Genomic DNA, 12,743 nt, shown 5'->3' on the forward strand with positions numbered 1-12,743 from the left:
CTCTATAGCGCTGCTGCTACTCAAAGATTTGCCATTTCAGATCATGACAAGAGACAAGCCAGTGGGCCAATTACATGAGTTATATTTTGTCGTTGTCGGGTGAAAACCTTGTACGTCCAAAACCGTTTGTTTTGTATTTATCATTTAAAAAATGATTTAAACTAGTGAAAACAGCCGATCTACAAGCACACAACGCCTCGCACCGCGAGGCGTTGTGTGCTTGTAGATCTGCTGTTTTCACTACTTTTGTGCAACGGTCTTGTATGATGAAGCAGGGCTTTGCTTTGCGAAAATATTTACACATTTGAAACTTGGATGAGGTTTTTGCCCGACAGTGACGATTTAACTTTGTTGGCCGCCCAGCCCCCAAAATGGAACGAAGGCCGACATTTTATTTTTTATTTTTGGACTGGCCGGGAATGAACCGGCCGTTCGGGAGTTGTCCCGCTTTTCCCAATGGCCAGCACGTCCCTGAATCACATACATAGAATGCAGAGAGACAGTGGAGAGTCTCAGTCCGCTAGGTAAACCCAGAACCAGTGGTTCTCAAACCTTTTTAGGCCGTGACCCCCAAAATAAACATATTTCAACTGGGGACCCCCACCCTGACAAGCACTTGGAATTGTAGGTATTTCTTATCATCTAGCCTCTCATCTTAACATTCTTATCCAGAGTGACTTACAATAAGCACTGTATAATTAATGATCACATACAGGTACATAGAACGCACACAGATAATAACATGCATGTGTTTGGTCTCCACAGATCGACAGGACCTCGCTTTCCTGAAGCAGGTATGATCTATCTGTCTGTCTGTCTGTCTGTCTGTCTGTCTGTCTGTCTGTCTGTCTGTCTGTCTGTCTGTCTGTCTGTCTGTCTGTCTGTTACGTAAGGGATAACATCTCTCTCAGCGGTGATTATGGAGGGATAGGAGCCCGACAGGTTGATATGCCTAGGGCCTAGGCATATCAACCTGAATGAATCACATGAATCACATGAACAGTGAATAGACCGTTATAAATGAATTAGGGCATTCACCAACAATTTTTTATTGTTTCCATTTATAGTTTATAAAGCTTGGCTACATAGGAAGTCATAAGAATGAATTTGTTAATGCTCTATACCAGGGGTTCTCAAACCTTTTTAGGCTGTGACCCCCAAAATAAACATATTTGAACTGGGGACCCCCACCCTGACGAGCACTTGGAATTGTAGGTATTACATGTAATGTGACGCAGTTCTGCAGATAAATATTGTGAAAATAGCAGATCTACATGCTCACAACGCCTTGCAACGCGAGGCGTTGTGAACATGTAGATCGGCTATTTTCACAATGTTGCCTCTTGCTTACTTAATATTTGACAGTTTGGCCAGTCCTGTCGAATATTCGACTATTCGAATACTTTGAGGTCGAATAATTTGAATACTAAAAATCACTATTCGTGAATGCCTTAAAATGAATCACATGAAGAGTGAATGGACCGTTATAAATAGGGATGGGCGAGTGTTTTTATTTAAAAATGTTCCGACTTGTTGACATTTTTGAAAGCTTCCCCAAAACACACTGATAATCTGTAATCTGTTCATCATCACAAAAGCCTTTTTCAGACTTGAAAGAATGCAACATAATTATTATAAAATAAAATACCGTCTATTAAAGGAGTAGTTCACCCCCAAAATGACTTTTTTTCCTATTGATTACTCGTGCAATGGAGACTTGGGTTCAATAATATTTTTTTTTGTATTCGTCGCATTCCAAAGCAAAAAAAAAAAAAAAAACTATTATAGTAAATTTACGCCAATTGATTCTGGATGGGGACACAAATACATTCGGATCCCCATCCGGAATCAATAGGGGCACATTTGTTGCAATCAAATTATTGTCTTAGGAATACGACAAATACAATATATATATATATATATATATATATATATATATATTATATATATATATATATATATAATTGAACTCAAGTCTCCATGCGTGAGTAATCAATAGAAAAAAGTCATTTGGGGAGTAAACTACGCCTTTAAAATATATATAAAATGATACCGATATTGCATTTTAAGCCCTCCAAGCCAAATGACGTCATGATAACGTCCTCCGGTGACTCCGGTGACGTTCAGAACTAGGCCAGATCACAGCCCATATGGGGAAGATCTTGACGTCATTACCAGGACGTCATATGGACTATAGGATTATTGTTATTGTTTGTAATGTTAGTTGAAATATGATCATGTAAGGTTATATTCTGGGACATGTCTGACTAGTTATGATATTTATCTGGACTCGATCGGACCCTCTCTGATTAATCCAGGTCGTCCGTTTTTCGTGGGCAGGATTTATGTTGGTTGAAATCAGGTGATATTCTAGGCCAGACTTGATCTGGCCCCAATGGAGACGTCACTGATTGGTCCAGCTCCTGACCGTGCTTGCTGGGAGGCCAATATTTGGCCAATACCGATATGATGGCTGATTAATTGCCCATCCCTAAAATGAATAACATGAACAGTGATTGGACAGTTATGAATGACTCACAGTGAATGGACAGTTATGAATGACTCCTCCATACCTCCAAAACCTGATCAACCCCTACACCCCCACCCGTTCACTCAGATCAGCCAACACAGGGATGCTGACAGAACCCTCGCTAAAAACCCCAGGGCAAAAATCCACTCGTCCGAGACAGTTTGCCCTCCTGGCCCCAAAGTTGTGGAATAAACTCCCTGTCGCACTTAGAACAACGGACTCACTCGCTAGCTTTCGCCGTGGACTGAAGACTCACCTTTTCAGACTCCACCTAAACCCATAGCACTACTGTAACACTCAATGACCATACATGAAGCTAGTTAGCATTTGTTTTTAGGTTTTTTTAGAACCTTTTTTCTTGACTGATTATATTGTTTTGCTGTTGATGTACTGACATATTATCTTGTTTATTATTATGATGTTTTATCTGCTTATTGTAAGTCGCTTTGGATTAAAAGCGTCTGCTAAATGCCTAAACTGTAAACTGTAAACTCACAGTGATTGGTTTGTATTGCAGGACTCCAGACGGTCTCTGCAGACGGTCACGGCTTCTCTGACTCGCAGCAGGCTGGCTGGGGAGAGGACGAGTTTGTAAGTCTGTCTGTCTGGTGCGCGTTATCACGCGGTATTACTTTAACCATTGTTTTATGCTTTAACTATTGAAAAATAGCAGCTATACAAGCTCACAGCGCGGCACCGAGTGCCGCGCTGCAAGCTTGTATAGCTGCTATTTTTGAAAAATCTAGAAAAATGTGTCAATTTGAATATTGTTGACTCGATTTTATAAAAAATGACTTCTAAATCAGTGGTTCTCAAACCTTTTCATGGCCTAATATATAGTATATATTTTTACATTTACCCTTACTGGTGCATGTGTGCATGTGCCATACCTGAAGGCAGCATTCAAGAGAATTGCCTTGTCCAAACTCTTATGTGGAACGAATTGCCCTCTCTGTGTAAACCAAGCATCGGAAATAGCCGACCTCCAAGCTCGAGGCGCGACGCGTTGTGAGCTTGGAGGTCGGCTATTTCCGATATTTTCACCAAAAAGGCTAATCCCGGGGCGCCCGCTGGCCTGGTGGTCAAGGCGCATACCACATACTAGGCTATGATGCCTGCTGGCGTCGCCGGTTCGATTCCCGATCCGGACGACCTTTGCCACATGTCATTCCCCATCTCTCTCCCCATTTCCTGTCAGTCTACTGTCCTATCAATAAAGGCATACAAAGCCCAAAAAAAGAATCTTTAAAAAAAAAAAAAATGCTAATCCCCCCCCCCCAAAAAAAAACAACAACCATGCTTTCGCGGCTGCAGCCCCCAGGCTTTGGACCAGCCTGCCCTTTTCTGTTAGGTCTGCTCCGTCTAAAAGCGTTTTTAAATCTCAGGTTAAAACTCACCTATTTTCTATAGCTTTAAATCTCACCTGAGGTCTTGTGTGTTGTGCTCATGTTACATGTATGCTCATGCTTTTATTGTTTGCTCCTGCTCTGTGCAGCACTTTGGTCAATTGCGGTTGTTTTAAATGTGCTCTATAAATACATTTTGATTTGATTTGATTTGATTTGATTTGATTTGATTTGATTTGATTTGATTTGATTTGATTTGATCAAGGAGTTTATTAGGTAGGCCCTAAAAGTATGTCCTTGAGTGCAGGGGAATATTTGGGGTTAAAACTGAATCCGGTTTGATAGTTCCATCCAAAGTGTAGTCCGTCCAGGACTACAACATGACGTAAAGTGGTTTCCGCTCCCGACCGGATCAAACCCCGAAAAGTAAAGGGACCCTAGGCTACTGCCTGGCTAGTATAGTCTTGCGTAGCCAGACAACTATTCCACAATCTCCGAATGTTATATAGAGTCTGGAACGGCAGCTCCTGAACGGCGAGTATCGGAAGTAGCCAGTGCTGCACTGAACTGTAGTCCCATTGGAAACATAACAGAAGCACACTAGCACAGAAAGAGTGAGTCGAGCGTCATATTCTTGTTATGGGTGTATAGTTTAAGAAAACATTTGAAAACATCATGGAAGTAACACCAACAACACCAGAGAAAGACGAAATAAAACACCCAAAAATATTGAAAGGAGACATAACGCTTCCAGTAGGACTTGTTATTGCTACTGCACCAAGGGAGCGGTTGCATCACATCCGCTTTATCTCGCACTCATCGTTTCTATTTCCGTGCCCCATGCTGTATGCCGGGAGCATTTGCAAATCGCGGAGGCAACAGTCTGGCCACGCGAGACTAATGCCTGGCTGAAATTCTCTGCTCGTCCCTGACAGGATGAGGTGAGTGATGACGACTACGAGGAGCCAGACGGGGACGACGGGGAGGGCAGCGTGGGCGACTACGAGGACCCCACGGACGACGGGGGAGGAGGAGGAGGAGACTTCGCCGACGACGACAACGACAACGACTACGAGCCCCCGCCGTCCGAGGCGGCCGACAACCTGGCCCAGAAGATCTTCCCCTCCCACCCCCTGCCCGCCGGGGAGTACATTGGTAATACTATGATATTTAACCACGCATTATTATCACGCATCGTTACTTCAGGGGGGGGCAACATCTCTTTCCAGGGGGCCACACTGACTTTGATAAAGTGAGTGAAGGGCCACACATTGGACAATGGAAACTTAACCTATAGAATAAGGCTAAATCAGAAATTAGCCTACAAAACAAATATGTTGCTACATACTGTACATGTACTGTAAGCCCCTCCCAAACAGCAAAATGTGTTCCCGGCCTGAATGGGTTAAGTTAAAACTGCATGAATTTCGATAGACACGACAGACAATCGTATTGCCTATTTTGTGTCCTGTCTTTAAGGCTTATGAATTCTTTTATAATTATGGATCCATGGCAGACTGTTGTACTGTTAGATTATAAACATTTAACATTTGAGTACATATGGATGGAATACGGAATGCAGTACTACTTTAAATGGTACATATACCGGTAGGTCTACGTATTAATTACTAATAATGAATTGGAGTTGCGTTGAATTGATTTCCTTAAAAGAACACAATGCTGCCTTTTTAACATGTAGATTTTAGCGTGATAGCGTCATACTGAATGCTAAATAACGTGTGTGTGTGTGTGTGTGTGTGTGTGTGTGTGTGTGTGTGTGTGTGTGTGTGTGTGTGTGTGTGTGTGTGTGTGTGTGTGTGTGTGTGTGTGTGTGTGTGTGTGTGTGTGTGTGTGTGTGTGTGTGTAGATAACAGAAACAGTGTAAACAGAAGCAGAGGAGGACTTCCCCCCGTTACGCCCCGCCCTTCCGGGCCTGCCCTTCCTCCCCCCTCCCGCCCGGTGAGTAGGCCTACCATCTTACTGCCCCTTCCCTTTAGGAGAGCTGCTTCTCAATCTTTTTTGGGCCAAAAGGACCCCAAAGTTGATATGTATTTGGCCGCGGAACCCGCATCTGGATGGTCGTAGAGACCAAGCCCCGATCATCATGTTCCCGTGTTTACATGGGTTCAGGCAGAGTGACTTATTTAGCCCCCTACAACTACACCATCATTCAGATTTCACAAACAAAATGCTTAATAAAGTCTCACAGAAGCCTTTTTATCCAATCACTGTCTGTTTATCTCAATGGGGTTGGTGCGCATGGGGAACGCCAGGAAATACATTGGAAAACAGAACACGATCGGATAAAAAGGCTTCTTATTAAAGAACACGGAGGATACGGGTAATTATAGAAAGCCGTACCGTATTCAGACAGGTGTGAGACTTTATTAAGCACTTTGTGAAATCTGAATGATGGTGTAGTTAGTAGGGGGCTAAATAAGTCGCTCTGCCCGAACCCATGTAAACCCGGGAACGTGATGGTCTCTACAACCATGCGTGAGCTACGATGGGCTAAAATAGCTTTGGGAAACTCGGCCATTGACACTAAGGCTTGCCCACCTTGCCCCTGGCAGGTACATAAAACCTTCGGGCAGGTGAAGTTTGCTTTCAGGTTGCCTGACCGGTCAAGTGCTCATTTGAGAGGGGACGCAACAACCCTCTATAAACAACAGAAGATATAAACAGCTAATCGTGGCCAGCAGGCTCCGTCTTCTGGTCTGTGGAATGTACAATAAGACCTCTGATCACCTATAATGTAGGGCATTCACCAAATATTAGAATATTCGAATATCAAAGTCACTATTCGACGTTGTTCACCGAAGTCGAATATTCGCCTTTTTTTTTTTTTTTTTAATGTATAGTTTATAAAGCTTGGCTAGATAGGAAGTCATAAGAATGAGTTGTCAATGCCCCTGGTGGATGAATTTGTTAATGCTCTATACCAGGGCTTCTCAAACCTTTTTAGGCCGTGACCCCCAAAATAAACATATTTGAACTGGGGACCCCCCACCCTGACAAGCACTTGGAATTGTAGTTATTACATTTAATGTGACTCGGTTCCACAGATAAATGTGAAAATAGCAGATCTACATGCTCACAACGCCTCGCAACAGGACTGTCAAATATTAAGTAAGCAAGAGGCAAACATTGTGAAAATAGACGATCTACATGCTCACAACGTGAGCATGTCAATATTTGACAGTCCTGTTGAATATTCGACTATACTATTCTAATACTTTGCGGTCGAATAATTTGAATATAAAAAAATCGCTATTCGTGAATGCCCTACTATAATGTGCTGTTTTTACTGTTGCTACACTTAACAATGTAAAATAACAAGTGTGAAATCATAGACATATTCAATCATAGCTAGGTAGGTATTTGGTATTTCGATTTGTAAGTATTGAGGACATTTTTATTATCGCAAAGTCCCAGAAAGTAAATAAATAGGTGTTAAATTGAGCAGAGAAAGCAGCGGCGGCTCCAGAGAATTGAGACTGGGGGGGCTATGGGGGAGCTGGCTTTTTTAGAGCGGGGGCTAATTCATTTTGACAACAAACAATAATGAATATAGTACTAATATGACAAACGAGATTCTCTCGCTAAGAGTATGGATAATGGAACAGATCAGATCATTGGCAGTTTCGAGCTCCAAATCTGAGTACTGTAGGTGATGGAATAGGGTTTTTGTGAGGCTGAAGATGCTTTCTAGCATAAAAAGTACGGTTTTATAGTATGGTTTACATATAAGTCAATCAATTGTCTTTCACATATTCATATACAGTATATTTAATTTATGTATTGCATAAATATTTTTCATCACAATTGGGTGTGTAGGGTGGGGGGGCTTAAGGGGTGCTAAGCCTTCACCAGGGGGGGCTAAAGCCCCCTCTAGCTCTGCAGAAAGCCTGCAACACTCCAAGTTAGATGAAGGCTTTTTGGTGCACGGCTCAAAATAGCATAAGACAAAGAAGTAGTCGCCAGCACTCAAGGAATCTCCTTTTCTTTCTTTTTTTAACAAGGAATCTCCTTTTCTTTCTTTTTTTAACAAGGAATCTCCTTTTCACATGATTTTATTTAATTACCTCCGATGGACAGAAGCAACGGACGCGTTTCGACTAGGGATGTGCCGAAAGCAAAATTCTTGGCCGAAACCGAATACCGAATATTGGAAACATTTGGCCGAAAACCGAATACCGAATAGCCGAATAATACATGTATATCATTTATTTTGTATTACAAATTTTTTGCACCATTGCTGTACCTTTGTTGTAAAGCTACCTGATTATGGCAAAAGACATGATTATGGCAAAACCTAACTTAAATAATAATCACCATATGGTTCCATAAAACATTTATTTCTCACTTTTGAATGCACACATAACATATTTATTTTTGTGTAGAATTATTTATTTACTATTGTGTAGTAAATTTGTAATAAAAGACAAATTATGTCTCAAAATATTAACATCCCATATAGTTGAATTATTGCATCATAAAGAAATATCAATGTAATTATTGTTATTAAAAAAAAATATATATATATATATATATGTCACGGTTTGTTAGAGAAACAGGACGGTCGAGAAACGGAGCACTCGGTGTGCAGCACGGGGCGGAACAAGCGGTCGCCCACAGCAACATCCTCCAGGCGGAGCCGCGCCCGCTCGATTGTCCACGACATTGCAAGCGGCGCGCAGGCCAGCGGACCTTGGTCCTGCTCTTCGCCCCCGAGCACCGCAGGTGCGAGTGGCCGCGAAGAGCGGGCCAGGGCCGCGCGGCCGGCGGAGCGCCGCGCGAGTTACGAAGCCGTGGTGAATGCAATAGTTATATTTATGCCCAGGCCGTAAGGCCTGGGCAAGCCCACGATAAACACCCTGTCCAAGTGACTACAATGGAGCTAATGGCTAAGCTAGGCTAGGCTAGGCTAGGCTAGGCTAGGCTAGGCTAGTAAATACAGTCGCAAACGAGTGACGTCAGCGCCTTCACTAGTGAATGCGAGTGAATGGCTGTCGTCGCCACCTGGTGGTGATTAGTGTGTGGTGAACGACAAAACAAGCGCTCTTACAATGAACGTCCTGCGTTACCCAAACATCCTGTAACATATATATATTGAATATCCTATACATTATTATTCGGTAGTATTCGGTAGTATTCGGTATTCAGTATTCGGTAATATTCGGTATTTGGTATTCGGTACTATTCGGTAATAATTATTCGGCTGTAAAATCAAACCGAACCGAAACAGAATATGCGTTTTTTGGCACTATTCGGCCGAAAATATTCGGTGCCGAATATTCGGTCACATCTCTAGTTTCGACCCTTCGGTCTTCTTCAGCGTTGTATCAACTGTTAAATTGAGCAGTAATTCAAATCTTACCTATCATCATTTTATAATGGACAATTAACTTTTCGGGCATGACCTTTGGGCAAGTAAAACATGACCTGTACTTGCCAGATGGGCAAGTGCCTCTGAGACCTTAGTGTGTCAACCCCTGCACTGCTATTTTAGGAGACCAGAAGCAGCTTGGAGTCTATTTATTCCAATGGGAGAGTGAACGTGAACGCTCTGAACGATTCTTTAGATCCATGGTCACTCAACTAAATGTTAGACCCAATCACCCCAAGCCACAACAGTCGTCCCAACATTCTGACACAAAAAATGCTTTTTTCACAGAGGAGAAAATCGACCTTGTTATCTGCCTTTCTTTGTCCCAGTAAACACTCTGACCAGATGGAGCACCGGTGAACATTAGGACACCCGTGAGATCTGTTGCCAGGCCTGTCAGGCATCTGTAAACTGAGAGTGTACAAATGGAGCCAAATGGACCCTCAGCCCAAAGCGTCCATTTGGTTCCATGTTGTACACTCTCAGAGTTACAGACTTGTAAAGGGCATACACTCCCATATGGCTCTCAAAAGGTTCCTGGATCATTTATTAGTCTAGACATACAGTAGACCTTTCTAACGCCTCTGGTTGAATAGAGTTCTTCTGCCCCCTGGTGGTCAAAACAGCAGAGGGACTCTAGCAGAGTGAGAATGACAATTTGGAGCCAGCTGCAGTGCATGAAGCATAACTGAACTAGTGTGTGTGTGTGTGTGTGTGTGTGTGTGTGTGTGTGTGTGTGTGTGTGTGTGTGTGTGTGTGTGTGTGTGTGTGTGTGTGTGTGTGTGTGTGTGTGTGTGTGTGTGTGTGTGTGTGTGTGTGTGTGTGTGTGTGTGTGTGTGTGTCTGTGTGTGTGTGTGTGTGTGTGTGTGTGTGTGTGTGTGAGTGTGAGTGCGTGCGTGTGTGTGTTGATAGGCAGGGGAAACATCACCTGAAGGAAGGTTTCCAGTCAATCCAGTGAAGGGTGAGAGAATGTATTTATATTGTTATTATTAGTGTGGTTGCGATAGGCAACACACTTTTTGTATTCGGGCCGAGACTTTTTTGCCAGCAATTTTTTGTAAGCATTAAGAGTGTTGTTATCTGGGTTGTAAGGCTGAATATCATGGACATTGTAATCCAATCCTGTCACCAGAAAAAAATAATGGGTGTTTTTAATGAATCTATCATGGTTAAAATTTAGTTTGAAGTTACAATGGGTGTGTATGGGGAGAGGCCCTGGGCCTGGAGGGCCTGATAACGTTTACATAAAATATCTAAATATTGAATCAAGCTAATTAAAAACTGTTCAGGGTGTTCATAAAAGCCTGATTAGACGATAAAATTACACGTTTTTTTTTAGAAATATCCCTTTAAAGTTCACCTCTCAAGACGGGAACCCCTTTGGGGCAGTTGTTGCTATGTACAGTATATAGCAAGATTAGCAACATAATCTTTTTCCTTTTTTTTATGAATATTTGAGGTTTTTCATAAAACGTAGGTCAGGACTTAGCAGGCATCTTTTAGAACAGGCCTCAGCTCTAAACAGGTTCATGTTAATCAGGTTGTATTTCTGATCATTCTTTCATCAGCTCCTCCTCCTGTGCTCCGAGACAAGAAACCTACCAGAGCCCAGCCTGCTCCTCTACCTGGTCTAGGTAATCTATTTTACACATTTTCTACGGTTAAAAATTGTTAAAAACGGTTCTGCACGGCGGCAGAACCATTTTAGGCTTAATTGCGACCGTAGGTCGCACTTTACTATCAAAACCACCACAAAGTGTAACTCAGTCCGTCCCTCCGTCTGTCTGTCAGTCTGTCTGTCACACCTCACACGTCACACTTTTTCCCTGCTTATATCTCCGCAACCGTTGCCCCGATCCATGCCAAATTTTGCACACACGTTCCTTGGCTGCCAAACTACAACCTCCAAGGACCCCCGGAGCTCCAGGGACCCCCAGGTCCCTGGGGGACCCCCAGATGTAAAAAATGACCACATGCGCAAACATGACCAAATGACCACCCCAACGGGGCTGCTCACGGGGAATTCCCGGGGACCACCGACTCCTGGTGCTCCAGAACGGATGCAAAAGTGGTGGCGCCCCCAGTGGAGGACCCCCTACACTGCAGCTCACATAAAATGCCGTAACTCCGGCTAGGAGCGACCGGGACAGCCGGGGCCGGTACCTATTCGTCCGCCTTGCCGGCGCGGAGACCCCACCCCTCATTTCTCACATGGCCCTCTTCTAGCGCCACCATGAGGCCGATTCTTGCAAAACACATTTTTGAACACTGCTCCTACAATTTTCGCCCTAAAATCACGCAAATCGGTACACAGTATGTCTACACTCATCCCATCAACATGAATCTGTCCCATATAGCGCCTCCTCCAGGCCGATTTTTAAAAACACATTTTTGGACACTGCTCCTACAGATTTTGCCCTAAAATCACGAAAATCACTACACAGCATGTCTACACTCATGTCATCAACATGGATCAGGAAGATTTTGGCAAAACACATTTTTGCCCTATTTGTGGAGATAAGTGACCTACGGTCGCTTATCTCCCGATTAGGGAGCCTTACTGGTAGTATGATGTATTTCTTACCTATTTGGGAGAAAGTTCTGTCACTCTCACAGTGAGTCACACACAACAGGCTGCCTGCAGGCTGCCGTGCGTCACACAGGCTGACCCACTGCAGCTTTATGTCCAGTTGTATGTCCAGTTGTATGTCCAGCGAAAAAGAACCGACAGTTGTAAAGTAGTTATTTTATTCATATTAAGCAGCTGTCAAAACCTGTCTGTTTACTGTTATAAGCTATCCTTCGTGCTTAAAGGAGTAGTTCACCCCCAAAATGACTTTTTTTCTATTGATTAGTCACGCCATGGAGACTATATTTTTAGTTTTTTGTCACAGACAACAATTTGATTCGAGTAAATTTACCCCCATTGATTCCGGATGGGGACCCGTTTCGACACGGGTCCCCATCCGGAACGAATGGGGGTGTGCCGCCCTCGTTATGTAGCTGGGATAACTTGGCAGTAAGCGTAAACACCTTCTCTCCATTAAGACTCTGGAGACGTCTTCTCTTTGTCCACAGGTTTATTAACAGTAAAGAAGGGTAAAACTGCAAATAGACAAAGGCAATAATCAAAATATGCTACTGTAAACATATTGCATATAAATCAAATTACTCATGCACTGTAACCCAATGCCCAATATAACAGACAGTTCTGCTAAAATGCAATGAGATAATAATCACAGGTGAGTAAAACCATTACAGCAGGTAGGGAGATTATATGACTAGTGTAACATTTACATATGCATTGCTCATTACACAAACATCAGACAAAGGCTACTAATGCCTGCATTCTACTGTCAGAAGTACAAAACATAAATGTCTCATCACATGTCACTGTTGTTGTATACCATAAAGAATACATATTGTGCAAACAGTCCTTTCTGAAGAAAACAACAAACTCAGGTGTTACTGTAGGTAA

The 12,743-nt window shown here is 42.9% G+C and overlaps 1 protein-coding gene across 1 annotated transcript in view; it reads left to right on the top strand.

Moving 5' to 3' along the window:
• LOC308304946 (lymphocyte cytosolic protein 2-like) overlaps positions 1–12,743 on the top strand; it is a 36,180-nt gene that overhangs the window by 8,088 nt on the left and 15,349 nt on the right. Inside the window, exons 5-10 of the mRNA XM_080749570.1 lie at positions 766–794; positions 3,048–3,121; positions 4,812–5,031; positions 5,744–5,835; positions 10,178–10,226; positions 10,834–10,899. Coding sequence (XP_080605696.1) covers positions 766–794; positions 3,048–3,121; positions 4,812–5,031; positions 5,744–5,835; positions 10,178–10,226; positions 10,834–10,899 — 530 coding nt within the window. The remainder of the gene's footprint in view (positions 1–765; positions 795–3,047; positions 3,122–4,811; positions 5,032–5,743; positions 5,836–10,177; positions 10,227–10,833; positions 10,900–12,743) is intronic.

This window comes from Nannobrachium achirus, assembly GCF_963921795.1.
Source record: "Nannobrachium achirus genome assembly, chromosome: 19".
NCBI lineage: Eukaryota > Metazoa > Chordata > Actinopteri > Myctophiformes > Myctophidae > Nannobrachium > Nannobrachium achirus.